The sequence below is a fragment of the Lepus europaeus genome, chromosome 19, assembly GCF_033115175.1.
Source record: "Lepus europaeus isolate LE1 chromosome 19, mLepTim1.pri, whole genome shotgun sequence".
NCBI lineage: Eukaryota > Metazoa > Chordata > Mammalia > Lagomorpha > Leporidae > Lepus > Lepus europaeus.
The window spans coordinates 5,423,079-5,436,530 of NC_084845.1; the positions used below are offsets into that span (position 1 = coordinate 5,423,079).

At 61.8% G+C, this 13,452-nt stretch overlaps 2 protein-coding genes across 2 annotated transcripts; both read left to right on the forward strand.

The window, feature by feature from the left end:
- The first annotated feature begins 898 nt into the window (after nt 1–898).
- LOC133748035 (sialic acid-binding Ig-like lectin 14) lies at nt 899–3,328 on the forward strand. Its single transcript, XM_062176558.1, has 6 exons — nt 899–935; nt 1,007–1,390; nt 1,576–1,854; nt 2,615–2,917; nt 2,986–3,121; nt 3,247–3,328. Exons 1-6 carry the CDS (start codon nt 899–901, stop codon nt 3,278–3,280), a joined length of 1,173 nt encoding a protein of 390 aa, XP_062032542.1. The 3' UTR covers nt 3,281–3,328.
- A 4,098-nt stretch (nt 3,329–7,426) lies between these two features.
- Nucleotides 7,427–9,866, forward strand: LOC133748036 (sialic acid-binding Ig-like lectin 14). The gene is made up of 6 exons (XM_062176559.1): nt 7,427–7,463; nt 7,537–7,920; nt 8,106–8,384; nt 9,170–9,472; nt 9,541–9,676; nt 9,798–9,866. Exons 1-6 carry the CDS (start codon nt 7,427–7,429, stop codon nt 9,829–9,831), a joined length of 1,173 nt encoding a protein of 390 aa, XP_062032543.1. The 3' UTR covers nt 9,832–9,866.
- Nucleotides 9,867–13,452: the final 3,586 nt, after the last annotated feature.

Genomic DNA, 13,452 nt, shown 5'->3' on the forward strand with positions numbered 1-13,452 from the left:
GAGTCCTCCGCCATCGGACTAGGCTATGAGGAGTCTGCGCCATCGGACTAGGCTGTGAGGAGTCTGCTGCCATTGGACTAGGCTGTGAGGAGTCTGCCACCATCGGACTAGGCTGTGAGGAGTCTGCCACCATCGGACTAGGCTGTGAGGAGTCCGCCGCCATCGGACTAGGCTATGAGGAGTCTGCCGCCATCGGACTAGGCTATGAGGAGTCTGCCACCATCGAACTGGGATGTGAGGAGTCTGCCATCATCGAACTGGGATGTGAGGAGTCTGCTGCCATCGGACTAGGCTGTGCAGAGTCTGCCACCTTCGGACTAGGATGTGAAGAGTCTGCCACCTTCGGACTAGGCTGTGAGGATTCTGTCGCCATCAAACTAGCCTGTGAGGAGTCTGCCACCATCAGACTAGGCTGTGAGGAGTCTGCCACCATCGAACTGGGATGTGAGGAGTCTGCCATCATCGAACTGGGATGTGAGGAGTCTGCCACCTTCGGACTCGACTGTGAGGAGTCTTCCGTCATCAGACTAGGATGTGTGGAGTCTGCCACCATTGGACTAGACTATGAGGAGTCTGCCGCCATCGGACTAGGCTGTGAGGAGTCTTCCGTCATCAGACTAGGATGTGAGGAGTCTGCTGCCATCAGACTAGGATGTGTGGAGTCTGCCGCCATTGGACGAGACTATGAGGAGTCTGCCGCCATCAGACTAGGCTGTGAGGAGTCTGCTGCCAACTATGAGGCTGGCCCAAGCACCGAGATGGCGAGGTGAGTGCTCTGACCAAGTTCCCCTTTGGTGGAGCCACAGCTCTAGCTCAGCCCCTGGCTTCCTGTCCAGCTGCCTGGGCCGCACCACGCTCCAGGCATTTCTGCCCACAGTGGGTCCTGGACTGCGACTCCATGCTGCCCCTGCTGCTGCTGTCCCTCCTGTGGGGGGGTGAGTGGCCGGGGAGGGGGAGGCACAGGTGGGGCCGGGCTGTGGCTGAGCCTCTCTGTCCCCCTGCACAGGGTCCCTGCAGGAGGCTCCAGGGTACGAGCTCCAGGTGCAGCAGTCGGTGACGGTGCAGGAGGGGCTGTGCGTCTCTGTGCCCTGCTCCTTCTCCCACCCCACGCCCTCCGGGGCTTCCTCCGGCCGAGTCTACATCTTCTGGTTCCGGGATGGGGACCACATTTACAATGATGCTCCTGTGGCCACAAACCATCCACGACGGCCAGTGAAGACGGAGGCCCAGGGCCGATTCCACGTCTCCAGCGACCTCAGGACCCCCAACTGTTCCCTGAGCATCAGAGACGCCAGGAGGGGGGACACAGGGTGGTACTTCTTCCACGTGAGGACAGGAGACGATGTCAGATACAGCTACACTGAAAGGAAGCTGAATGTGCGTGTGACAGGTATGACAGGGGCCCCGGGAGAGGACGGGGACGTGGCCACCCCATAGTAGGTCAGGGACAGGGTGGGCTGGGCTGCTGAGAAGGGGTGTGGGGGCAGGACCCAGCCTAGGGCCCCAAGCCCGGGTCTCTCTCAGGGTCGCCCTGGTCCCACCACTCCGGAGCCCCATACCTGCCTCTCTGCCCAGCCCTGACTGAGAAGCCTCACGTCCACCTCCCGGCGCCCCTGGAGTCCGGCCGCCCCACACAGCTGACCTGCAGCCTGCCGGGCTCCTGCCCCGGGGGGAGACCGCTCTCCTTCTCCTGGGCGGGGGAGGCCCTTGGCTCTCGGGACCCCGGGACACTGCGCTCCCCACTGCTCACCTTCACGCCGAGGCCCCAGGACCATGGCACCAGCCTCACCTGTCGGGTGAACCTCCAAGGAGCTCGGGTGACCACGGAGAGAACCGTGCAGCTCAATGTCTCCTGTGAGTTCTGGGGCAGGGGGACGGCTGGGCCCTCAAGGGTGGTGGGAATGGGGTGTGTGCATGTGTGTGAGTGTGTACATGTGTGTACATGTGTGTGTGCGTGTGTGTGTTGGTGCTTGTTTGTGGGTGTGAGAGTGTGTGCATGTATGCATGTGTGCATATGTGTGACCGTGTGCACGTGTGTAGGAGACAGAGACAATGCTAACCTACCAAAGCTTCCGTGTGGATCTGAGCCTGGGAGTGCGGGGGTGGCGTGGGTCAGCAGACCCCAGTTCTTCCTTGGGTTCCTCCCGGGTCCACGCCCCGCCCACCCTCACCTCTGAAGCAGGGCCCAATCCCCCGGCAGATGCTCTGCAGAACTTCACCGTCAGGGTCTTCCTGGGAAACAGCACACGTAGAGAAACCCTGTGCTCTCTGGGCTGTACTGGGAACCCTGCAGGAGCCCCTCCCTCCCTCCCTGCCCCACCCAGCCGCTCACCATGGTCCTGCGTTGGCAGAGGCAGCCGGAGGTTCAGCTGCTTCCTCCCCTCCTCGCCCTCCCCTGCCCTGCTTTATCTCATTTCAAACCTGCTGAGCGCCCCTGGCTTCAGCGTCCAGCCCATCCCAGCCATCGCCAGAGCACAGGCCAGCAGAGTTAAGTCCAGGCACCCTGGGCTCAGCCTGCAGGCCTCTCTCCTCCTCCTCCTCCTCCTCCTCCTCCTCCTCCTCCTCCTCCTCCTCCTCTCACTGCCCCTCCTCTCCTGTGGTTCAGTGGCAGGAGCCACTTCTGCTCCCCAGCCCTGCTCTCTCCACTTCTCTCTCGCAGCCCCAAGCACCCTGAGCAATGGCACCTCACTGCCTGTCCTCAGGGGCCAGTCCCTGCGCCTGGTGTGCGTGGCCGACAGCAACCCCGCTGCCCTGCTGAGCTGGTCCAGGAAGGGCAACGCCGCGAGTCCCCCCCGGGGCTCGGCGTCTGTGGTCCTGGAGCTGCCCAAGGTGGGGGCTGCCGACGCAGGAGAATTCACCTGCTGGGCTCAGCACGAGCTGGGCTCCCAACACCTCTCCTTGAGCCTCTCTGTGCAGAGTGAGTGTCAGGGTGAGGTGGGAGGGGCTGGGGCCAGGGGCGGACCCTCAGCCTCTCCTTTTCCCCAGCAAGTCCCTCTGTCTGCACGTGTGAGCCCAAGAAGCAGGAGGGCTCCTGGCCCCTGGTCCTCACCCTCATCAGGGGCTCCCTCATGGGGGCTGGCTTCCTCCTCACCTATGGCCTCACCTGGATCTACTACACCAGGTGAACCGCCCGGCTGCCATGCCTGCCCTGCCTGATCTGCCTGCCCCGCACTCCCCTGCCCTGCCTGCCTGGGGTTGGGAGCTAACGTGCCTGACTCTGATCCCAGGCTCCTGTCCGCCCTGTAGGTGCGGAGCCCCCTCCGTCTCAGCTCAGCACTGACAGGAGGACGGGAGCTCAGAGCCACAGACACAGGGATGGCACTGTCAGTCTCTCCCTGGAGACCCTCCCACCCCTGCTGCTCCACCCCCACCCCTACTTCACCCGACAATCCCCACTGGTCCTGCCCCACCCCACCCCAAGCTTCAGCTCCCACCCCTCTCCCATCCCCACTTGGACCTCAGCGCCCTGTTAGCCAGAGTTACCTTGTTGACAGCTGAGTCTCCGGTCTCCCTGGCCCCTCCTGGATACCCCCGGCTACACGGTGTGGTCAGGGCCACAGCATTATGTTCCAGCTCAAGACCCTACCAGGGGCAGCGCTGTGCTGTGGCAGGCTCAGCCTCCAGCTGTGGTGCCGGCATCCATCATGGGCGCCGGCTCACGTCCCGGCTGCTCCTCTTCTGATCCATCTTTGTGCTGGGCCTGGGAAAGCAGTGCAGGATGGCCCAAGAGCTTTGTCCCTGCACCTGTGTAGGAGACGCGGAGGAAGCTCCTGGCTCCTGGCTTCAGATCAGCACAGCTCTCTCTCTCTCTCTCTGTGTGTGTGTGTGTGTGGCTTTCTCTGTATCTGCCTCTCAAATACATAAATAAATAAAGGAAGTTTGAAACATGCTTCAACACGTATGATCTAAGGACACAGGCTAAGGGAATGAGGAATCTGTGACTCTGCCCGCATGACATGTGCAGTGCAGTCAGACCCCGGGGAAGAGGGAGGGACGGTGACCTGGGGAGGATGGGGTTGGGGTCCTGGGTGCTGAGTTTTCCTGGTTGGGAGGAGAAGAAGCTCCTGGGACAGATGTGGTGATGGCTGCACAGCAAGGGAATGGATTTAACGCCACTGACCACGTCAGCCCACCCTGGGGCTGTGGCTGTCCCCAGTCCTCTTCTCCTTTCATTTTGTTTTCGTACGAAGCAGGCCAGCGTCTCCTAGACCGGAACGGGAACATTTCCTATTTCACAGTACAAACCAGGCGGGATCAGATACTGTTTTTGGTTCAGATTTCTCTGTGCCCAGAAAGGTGCTGGCTGTCTGCTGTTAACCACGGCGGAGATCCCACATCTGGGCAGACGGAGCTGACCCACAGCGAGTTTCCATCGCTAGGATGGAGCAGAGCCCTGCACGCTCAGGACACTGTCCCATCTGGAGTTCCGTCTGCTCTCGGGCCGGCTTCCTCCTGTGCTCACAGTGCCCGGGAACCCGGCTCCACAGGGTCCCGTGCTCACCAGGGCAGACACCAAGAGCCCTGTGGTGCTGGGCGGGGGGCACTGAGCGCATCCTCACCTTCCCGCGTTCTAACTCGGAGTGGACCTGCCTGCCGGGATGGAGCACCTCGTAAGCCAGGGGCATGGATGTGTCCAAAGTCACCATGGCCACTCTGTGTCTGAGGTCCACCCGAGGGAGGAGTGGTGTTGGGGGTGGGTGTGGTCTTTGGGGTTAAGACGGTGCTGGGGTCTCCACCCCACACCTGAGCTCCTGGCTTCCCGCTCCGGCTGCATCCTGATCCAGCCCCTGCTAACGTGCCCCCGGGAGGCAGCCGCCATGGCCCAGGGCTCGGGTCACTGCCGCCCACACGGGAGACCCGGATGGAGTTCTGAGCTCCTGGCTTGGACAGGGCTGATCCCCAGCTGTTGTGGCCATCTGGGTGGGGGCACAGCTCTCTGTCTCTGTCCTACTGCCTTTCATACAATATAGGAAAATAGAAAGAATTTAAAGATAATATGGCTTTGGGAGAGATACACGTACAAACACACACACCCCTCTGAGATAAATCGAAGTTCTGGAATGTTCATTACTTTGTGGTTTTTTTTTTTTGTTTGTTTGTTTCACTATTATAGGCAGGGCCTTGTTCCCAGAGAGGCCCAGCCTGGCCTCTTTGCTGCCCTGGGGGCTGAGCTTCCCTGCTACAGGCTGTGGGGAAACCTGTCCTGTCTGTCTGTCTGTCCCTCGTGGATTCTGGTTGCCACCACCCCTCTCCTCACCCACCCCCTGCGTTTCTCCCTCCCTACCCTAAGGATTTGCTTATTCACCAGCCCCAAGGGAAATAGTGCCAGGAGGTCTTGGCCCCCAACACACACGCCTGAGACTGGCTGGCCCACCCAGAGGAGGGCCCTGGGGTGTCACGGCGACATGGGGCCTGGCCCAGGACGCTTGTGTCACGGCCATGTGGGTTATGGCACGGGGGTGCGTGTGTCATGGCCATGTGGGGCCTGGCCCAGGGACACTTGTGTCACGGCCACGTGCATCCTTGCACGGGACTCAGCTGCTTGCCATCTGGAGCCGCGGCTCTGCCATGAGAAGCACGTGCCGCGGTGTTCAAGGTGGCCGCCTCGAGGGGCCATGAACGCTGGGGTCAGGGAGACCCTGGTTTGGGTCCAGTGAAGACTGACAGGGTGCGCGGGTCACGTCTGTGATGGGAAGCTCCACCCCCCACTGGCGAGGTGATGGGGAAGTGGGTGCAGGGCCGCTGGGATGAGCATCAAGGTTGTGACAACAGAGGAAGCGAGCAGGGACCCAGCCGTGAGCTCACAAAGACAGGAAGGGGACGGTGGCCGAAGAGCACGGTGCAGTGTTGAGTGTGAGTGTGACTGTGTGAGTGTGAGTGTGTGTGAGACTGTGTGAATTTGTGTGAATGTGTGATTGTGGGTGTGTCTGTGTGTGAGTGTGTGTAATTCTGTATGTGGGTGTGAGTGTGTGTAGTGTGGGTGGGGAGGGGACGTAGGAGGATGAAAAGAGTCAGAGCTGACATCCAGAAGGGGGCGCTCTATAAACCCATTGAGGAGTTGCCGCCATCGGACTAGGCTGTGAGGAGTCTGCCGCCATCAGACTGGGCCGTGAGGAGTCTGCCACCATCGGACTGGGCTGTGAGGACTCCTCCGCCATCAGACTGGGCCATGAGGAGTCTGCCACCATCGGACTGGGCTGTGAGGAGTCTGCCGCAATCGGACTGGGCTGTGAGGACTCCTCTGCCATCAGACTGGGCTGTGAAATTCTGCCGCCATCGCACTAGGCTGGCCCCAAAGAGCAGAGGGCGCAGCTGAGAGCACTGACGTCACTGTCACCCCTAGGAGCCCACACTGCAGCTGCGCCCACAGACTCCGGGCAGGAGAAGGCACAGCACATCAGGCCCTAAACCCCGGATGCTGAGGAGTGGGGAGAGGAGACAGCCGGGAACGCGGTGTGGGCGCTGTGTGCTGACTCCGCGGTCTCCCTGCACGGCGACCCTGCTGCCTTGCTCCACACCTGCGCTGACCTCCCTGGCCGGCCTTGCCCAGGAGGACGGTTTCCTAACGCGATGTCTGCAGACACCCACGGCCGAGGTCTGGGGGTGGGTGATGGCCACGGCCTTTATCCCTGATGGTTGACCTTGACTGCACAGTCACCAGGGGAAGACGTAGCCTTTGTCTGCCCGTCGTCACACTGGGGAAGACGTTCTGAAGTCTCTCTTACAAAGGAGAAGCTGGATCATGGGTTTTCCCGGCACACTCCCTGGACTCCACGAGGTTGGGACCTAAGGACTGAGCTCCACGGTGGCCGCCTGGCTCCAGTCACCTTGGGGAACCCTGCTGGGTGGGGGAACGCCTCCCTTGGGGCAGCCCATCCCGAGTGGGCCTGAGCTTCGCAGCTGGCACACAGGACCCCCGGGCCACGAGGACCCACGTGGGCCGTGCCCTGGCCCCGGCCGTCCCCGAGGACAGAGGCCCTCACCTCCATGACACTCAGGCTGCAGACGCCCTGCTTCCGGCCAGCTGGGACTGCTGCTCAGGAGTCCAAGGTCCGGCTTCTTCCCAGCGCTCGGGCTCCTCCCTGGATGGGGGCCACGGAGCTGCCCCCTCGCCCCCACCCCCAGGACTGGCCCTAGTGTCTCCTCCCCACCTGCGTCCACCCCTTGGGGACGTCACTCTGATCTGAACATGACCTGGCTTCTCCTGCCCCGGGGACCCCGAATCTCCACCTGCAGTGTCTCTGGGGTTGGGAGGATGGCTGGAGTCAGATGACCCCCGCCTCACTCGCTGTCCCACGTGGGGCCCAGTTCCCCTTTGGCGGAGGCCACAGCTCTTGCTCAGACCCTGGCTTCCTGTCGAGCTGCCTTGGCCGCACCCCACATTCCGGGCACTTCCTTCCCGCAGTGAGTCCTGGACCGCGACTCTATGCTGCCCCTGCTGCTGCTGTCCCTCCTGTGGGGGGGTGAGTGGCCAGGGGAGGGGGAGGCACAGGTGGGAACCGGGCTGTGGCTGAGCCTCTGTGTCCCCCTGCCCAGGGTCCCTGCAGGAGGCTCCAGGGTACGAGCTCCAGGTGCAGCGGTCGGTGACGGTGCAGGAGGGGCTGTGCGTCTCCGTGCCCTGCTCCTTCTCCTACCCCACGCCCTCCTGGGCTTCCTCCAGCCCAGTCTACATCTTCTGGTTCCGGGATGGGGACCACATTTACGATGATTCTCCTGTGGCCACAAACGATCCACAACGGCCAGTGAAGACGGAGGCCCAGGGCCGATTCCAGGTCTACAGAGACCTCAGGACCCCCAACTGTTCCCTGAGCATCAGAGACGCCAGCAGGGGGGACACAGGGTGGTACTTCTTCCACGTGGAGACAGGAGGCGATGTCAGATACAGCTACACTGAAAGGAAGCTGCATGTGCGCGTGACAGGTATGACAGGGGCCCCGGGAGAGGACGGGGACGTGGCCACCCCGTAGTAGGTCAGGGACAGGGTGGGCTGGGCTGCCGAGAAGGGGTGTGGGAGCAGGACTCAGCCTCGGGCCCGAGGCCCGGGTCGCTCTCAGGGTCGCCCTGCTCCCCCACCCTGGGGCCCCAGCACCTGCCTCTCTGCCCAGCCCTGACCGAGAAGCCTCACGTCCACTTCCCGGCGCCCCTGGAGTCCGGCCGCCCCACAAAGCTGATCTGCAGCCTGCCGGGCTCCTGCCCTGGGGGGAGACCCCTCTCCTTCTCCTGGGCGGGGCATGCTCTTGGCTCTCGGGACCCCTGGACGCTGCGCTCCCCACTGCTCACCTTCACGCCGAGGCCCCAGGACCATGGCACCAGCCTCACCTGTCGGGTGAACCTCCAAGGAGCTCGGGTGACCATGGAGAGAACCGTCCAGCTCAATGTCTCCTGTGAGTGCTGGGGCAGGGGAACGGCTGGGCACCCAAGGGCGGTGAGAGTGGAATGTGTACATGTGTGTGAGTGTGTGTTTGAGTGTGTACATGTCTGTGTACATGTGTGTGCATGTGTGTGTGCATGTGTGTGTTGGTGCTTGTTTGTGGGTGTGAGAATGTGTGCATGTATGCATATGTGCATATGTGTGACCGTGTGCACGTGTGTAGGAGACAACGCTAACCTACCAAAGCTTCCGTGTGGATCTGAGCCTGGGAGTGCGGGTGTGGCGTGGGTCAGCAGACCCCAGTTCTTCCTTGGGTTCCTCCCGGGTCCACGCCCCGCCCACCCTCACCTCTGAAGCAGGGCCCTATCCCCCCGGCAGATGGTCTGCAGAACTTCACCATCAGGGTCTTCCTGGGAAACAGCACAGGTAGAGAAACCCTCTGCTCTCTGGGCTGTGCTGGGGCCCCTGCAGGAGCCCCTCCCTCCCTCCCTGCCCCACCCAGCCGCTCACCATGGTCCTGCGTTGGCAGAGGCAGCCGGAGGTTCAGCTGCTTCGTCCCCTCCTCGCCCTCCCCTGCCCTGCTTTATCTCATTTCAAACCTGCTGAGCGCCCCTGGCTTCAGCGTCCAGCCCATCCCAGCCATCGCCAGAGCACAGGCCAGCAGAGTTAAGTCCAGGCACCCTGGGCTCAGCCTGCAGGCCTCTCTCCTCCTCCTCCTCCTCCTCCTCCTCCTCCTCCTCCTCCTCCTCCTCCTCCTCCTCTCACTGCCCCTCCTCTCCTGTGGTTCAGTGGCAGGAGTCACTTCTGCTCCCCAGCCCTGCTCTCTCCACTTCTCTCCTGCAGTCCCAAGGACCCTGAGCAATGGCACCTCACTGCCTGTCCTCAGGGGCCAGTCCCTGCGCCTGGTGTGCATGGCCAACAGCAACCCCGCTGCCCTGCTGAGCTGGTCCAAGAAGGGCAACGCCGCGAGTCCCCCCCGGGTCTCGGCGTCTGCGGTCCTGGAGCTGCCCAAGGTGGGGGCTGCCGACGCAGGAGAATTCACCTGCTGGGCTCAGCACGAGCTGGGCTCCCAACACCTCTCCTTGAGCCTCTCTGTGCAGAGTGAGTGTCAGGGCGGGGTGGGAGGGGCCGGGGCCAGGGGCGGACCCTCAGCCTCTCCCTTTCCCCAGCAAGTCCCTCTGCCTGCACGTGTGAGCCCGAGAACCAGGAGGGCTCCTGGCCCCTGGTCCTCACCCTCATCAGGGGCTCCCTCATGGGGGCTGGCTTCCTCCTCACCTATGGCCTCACCTGGATCTACTACTCCAGGTGAACCGCCCGGCTGCCCTGCCCTGCCTGATCTGCCTGCCCCGCACTCCCCTGCCCTGCCTGCCTGGGGTTGGGAGCTAACGTGCCTGACTCTGATCCCAGGCTCCTGTCCGCCCTGTAGGTGCGGAGCCCCCTCCGTCTCAGCTCAGCACTGACAGGAGGACGGGAGCTCAGAGCCACAGACACAGGGATGGCACTGTCTGTCTCTCCCTGGAGACCCTCCCACCCCTGCTGCTCCACCCCCACCCCTACTTCACCGGCCAATCCCCACTGGTCCTGCCCCACCCCACCCCCAGCTTCAGCTCCCACCCCTCTCCCCTCCCCACTTGGACCTCAGCGCCCCGTTACCCAGAGTTGCCTTGCTGACAGCTGAGTCTCTGGTCTCCCTGGCCCCTCCTGGATACACCCGGCTACACGGTGTGGTCAGGGCCACAGCATTATGTTCCAGCTCAAGACCCTACCAGGGCAGCGCTGTGCTGTGGCAGGCTCAGCCTCCAGCTGTGGTGCCGGCATCCATCATGGGCGCCGGCTCACGTCCCGGCTGCTCCTCTTCTGATCCATCTTTGTGCTGGGCCTCGGAAAGCAGTGCAGGATGGCCCAAGAGCTTTGTCCCTGCACCTGCGTAGGAGACGCGGAGGAAGCTCCTGGCTCCTGGCTTCAGATCAGCGCAGCTCTGGCCATTGCAGACATTTGGGGTGTGAACCAGTGGATGGAAGACCTCTCTCTCTCTCTCTCTCTCTGTCTCTCTGCCTATCCTTCTCTCTCTGTTTAACTTGGACTTTCAAATGGATAAATCAATCTTTTTTAAAAATGAGAGACAGAGAGAGAGAGAGAGAGGTCTTCCAACCTCTGGTTTACTACCTAGAAATAGCCAGGGCGGGTTCAGGCTGAAGCCAGGAGTCAGCAGCTTCTTCCAGGTCTCCCACATGGCTGAGGGGCCCAAGCACTTGGACCATCTTCTGCTACATTTCCTAAGCCATACCAGAGAGCTGGATTGAAAGAGGAGCAGCCAGGACTCGAACCAGCACCCAAGTAGGATGCAGACATCCCAGGTGACGGCTTTACTGCTATGCCACAACACTGGTCCCTGAAATCATAAATTTTAGGAAAGCATTTTACAGACACTGGTAGTAAATCACACAGAAATGGGAGCTGGGGCTCACATTCAACGGAAGCCCCATCGCGGGGAGAGACTGCAGAGCCTGGGCCACTCCTATCCCCCTGGGAGCCCTCAGAGATCCTGCGAGGGACCTCCTGCCCCAGTGCTCACAGCAACACCCAGACCCTGGGGCTGTCGCTGTCCCCAGTCCTCTTCTCCTTTCATTTTGTTTTCGTACGAAGCAGGCCAGCGTCTCCTAGACCGGAACGGGAACATTTCCTATTTCACAGTACAAACCAGGCGGGATCAAATACTGTTTTTGGTTCAGATTTCTCTGTGCCCAGAAAGGCGCTGGCTGTCTGCGGTTAACCACGGCGGAGATCCCACATCTGGGCAGACGGAGCTGACCCACAGCGAGTTTCCATCGCTAGGATGGAGTAGAGCCCTGCACGCTCAGGACACTGTCCCATCTGGAGTTCCGTCTTCTCTCGGGCCGGCTTCCTCCTGTGCTCACAGTGCCCGGGAACCCGGCTCCACGGGGTCCCGTGCTCACCAGGGCAGACACCAAGAGCCCTGTGGTGCTGGGCGGGGGGCACTGAGCGCATCCTCACCTTCCCGCGTTCTAACTTGGAGTGGACCTGCCTGCCGGGATGGAGCCTCCTCGTAAGCCAGGGGCATGGATGCGTCCAAAGTCGCCATGGTCACTCTGTGTCTGAGGTCCACCTGAGGGAGGAGTGGTGTTGGGGGTGGGTGTGGTCTGCGGGGTTAAGACGGTGCTGGGGTCTCCACCCCACACCTGAGCTCCTGGCTTCCCGCTCCGGCTGCATCCTGATCCAGCCCCTGCTAACGTGCCCCCGGGAGGCAGCCGCCATGGCCCAGGGCTCGGGTCACTGCCGCCCACACGGGAGACCCGGATGGAGTTCTGAGCTCCTGGCTATGGAGGGCATCTGAGGGGGCACACACACACGGCAGCTCTCTGTCTCTGTCCCGCTGAATTTCAAACAAGATATGAAAATAACAAGGATTTAAAAGTAATATGGCTTTGGGAGAAACACACATACAACCACACACACCTCTGTAAGATAAATCCACGTTCATGGAATGCTCTTTATTTGGATTTTTTTTCACTTTTATTAGGTGGGGCCTTGTGCCCCGGGGTGGCCCAGCCTGGCCTCTTTGCTACCCTGGGGGCTGAGCTTCCCTGCTACAGGCTGTGGGGAAACCTGTCCTGTCTGTCTGTCTGTCCCTTGTGGCTTCTGGTTGCCACCGCCCCTCTCCTCACCCACCCCCTGCGTTTCTCCCTCCCTACCCTAAGGATTTGCTTATTCACCTGGCCCAAGGGAAATAGCGCCAGGAGGTCTTGGCCCCCAACACACATGCCTGAGCCTGGCAGGCCCAGCCAGAGGACGGCCCTGGGGTGTCACAGCCACAGGGGCCTGGCACGGGGGCTCAGCTGCTTTCCATCCGGAGCCGCAGCTCTGCCATGAGAAGCACGCGCCGCGGTGTTCAAGGTGGCCGCCTCGAGGGGCCATGAACCCTGGGGCGGGGGAGACCCTGGCTGGGTCCAGTGAAGACTGACAGGGTGCGCAGGTCACGTCTGTGATGGGAAACCCCACCCCACAGTGCCGAGGTGATGGGGAAGTGGGTGCAGGGCCGCTGGGATGAGCATCAAGGTTGTGACAACAGAGGGAGCGAGCAGGGACCCAGCCGTGAGCTCCCAAAGACAGGAAGGGGACGGTGGCCGAAGAGCACGGTGCAGTGTTGAGTGTGAGTGTGACTGTGTGAGTGTGTGAGGGTCTGTGAGTGTGTGTGAGACTGAGTGTGTGCATTTGTGTGAATGTGTGACTGTGGGTGTGTCTGTGTGAGAGTGTGTGTAATTCTGTATGTGGGTGTGAGTGTGTGTAGTGGGGGTGGGGAGGGGGTGTAGGAGGATGAAAAGAGTAAGAGCTGACATCCAGGAGGGGGCGCTCTATAAACCCACTGAGGAGTTGCCGCCATCGGACTAGGCTCTAGGAGCCTGCAGCCATCAAACTGGGCTGTGAGGAGTCTGCCGCCATCGGACTAGGCTGTGAGGAGTCTGCCGCCATCAGACTGGGCCCTGAGGAGTCTGCCACCTTTGGACTAGGCTGTGAGGAATTGCCGCCATCGGACTGGGCCGTGAGGAGTCTGCTGCATCGGACTGGGCTGTGAGGAGTTTGCCACCATCGGACTAGGCTGTGAGGAGCCTGCAGCCATCAGACTGGGCCGTGAGGACTCCTCCGCCATCAGACTGGGCTGTGAGGAGTCTGCCGCCATCAGACTGGGCCATGAGGAGTCTGTTACCATCGGACTGGGCTGTGAGGACTCCTCCGCCATCAGACTGGGCTGTTAGATTCCACCGCCATCGCACTAGGCTGGCCCCAAAGAGCTGAGGGCACAGGTGAGAGCGCTGACGTCACTGTCACCCCTAGGAGCCCACACTGCAGCTGCGCCCACAGACTCCGGGCAGGAGAAGGCACAGCACATCAGGCCCTAAACCCCGGATGCTGAGGAGTGGGGAGAGGAGACAGCCGGGAACGCGGTGTGGGCGCTGTGTGCTGACTCCGCGGTCTCCCTGCACGGCGACCCTGCTGCCTTGCTCCACACCTGCGCTGACCTCCCTGGCCGGCCCTGCCCAGGAGGACGGTTTCCTAACGCG

Bases quoted from the DNA above. Each gene is read 5' to 3' on its own strand.
- LOC133748035 (XM_062176558.1), top strand. From the start codon at position 899: ATGCTGCCCCTGCTGCTGCTGTCCCTCCTGTGGGGGG. The intron at 2,918-2,985 runs GTGAGTGTCAGG...CCTTTTCCCCAG, and splicing joins CTTGAGCCTCTCTGTGCAGA to CAAGTCCCTCTGTCTGCACG. The intron at 3,122-3,246 runs GTGAACCGCCCG...TCCGCCCTGTAG, and splicing joins ACCTGGATCTACTACACCAG to GTGCGGAGCCCCCTCCGTCT.
- LOC133748036 (XM_062176559.1), top strand. From the start codon at position 7,427: ATGCTGCCCCTGCTGCTGCTGTCCCTCCTGTGGGGGG. The intron at 7,464-7,536 runs GTGAGTGGCCAG...CCCCCTGCCCAG, and splicing joins GCTGTCCCTCCTGTGGGGGG to GGTCCCTGCAGGAGGCTCCA. The intron at 9,473-9,540 runs GTGAGTGTCAGG...CCCTTTCCCCAG, and splicing joins CTTGAGCCTCTCTGTGCAGA to CAAGTCCCTCTGCCTGCACG.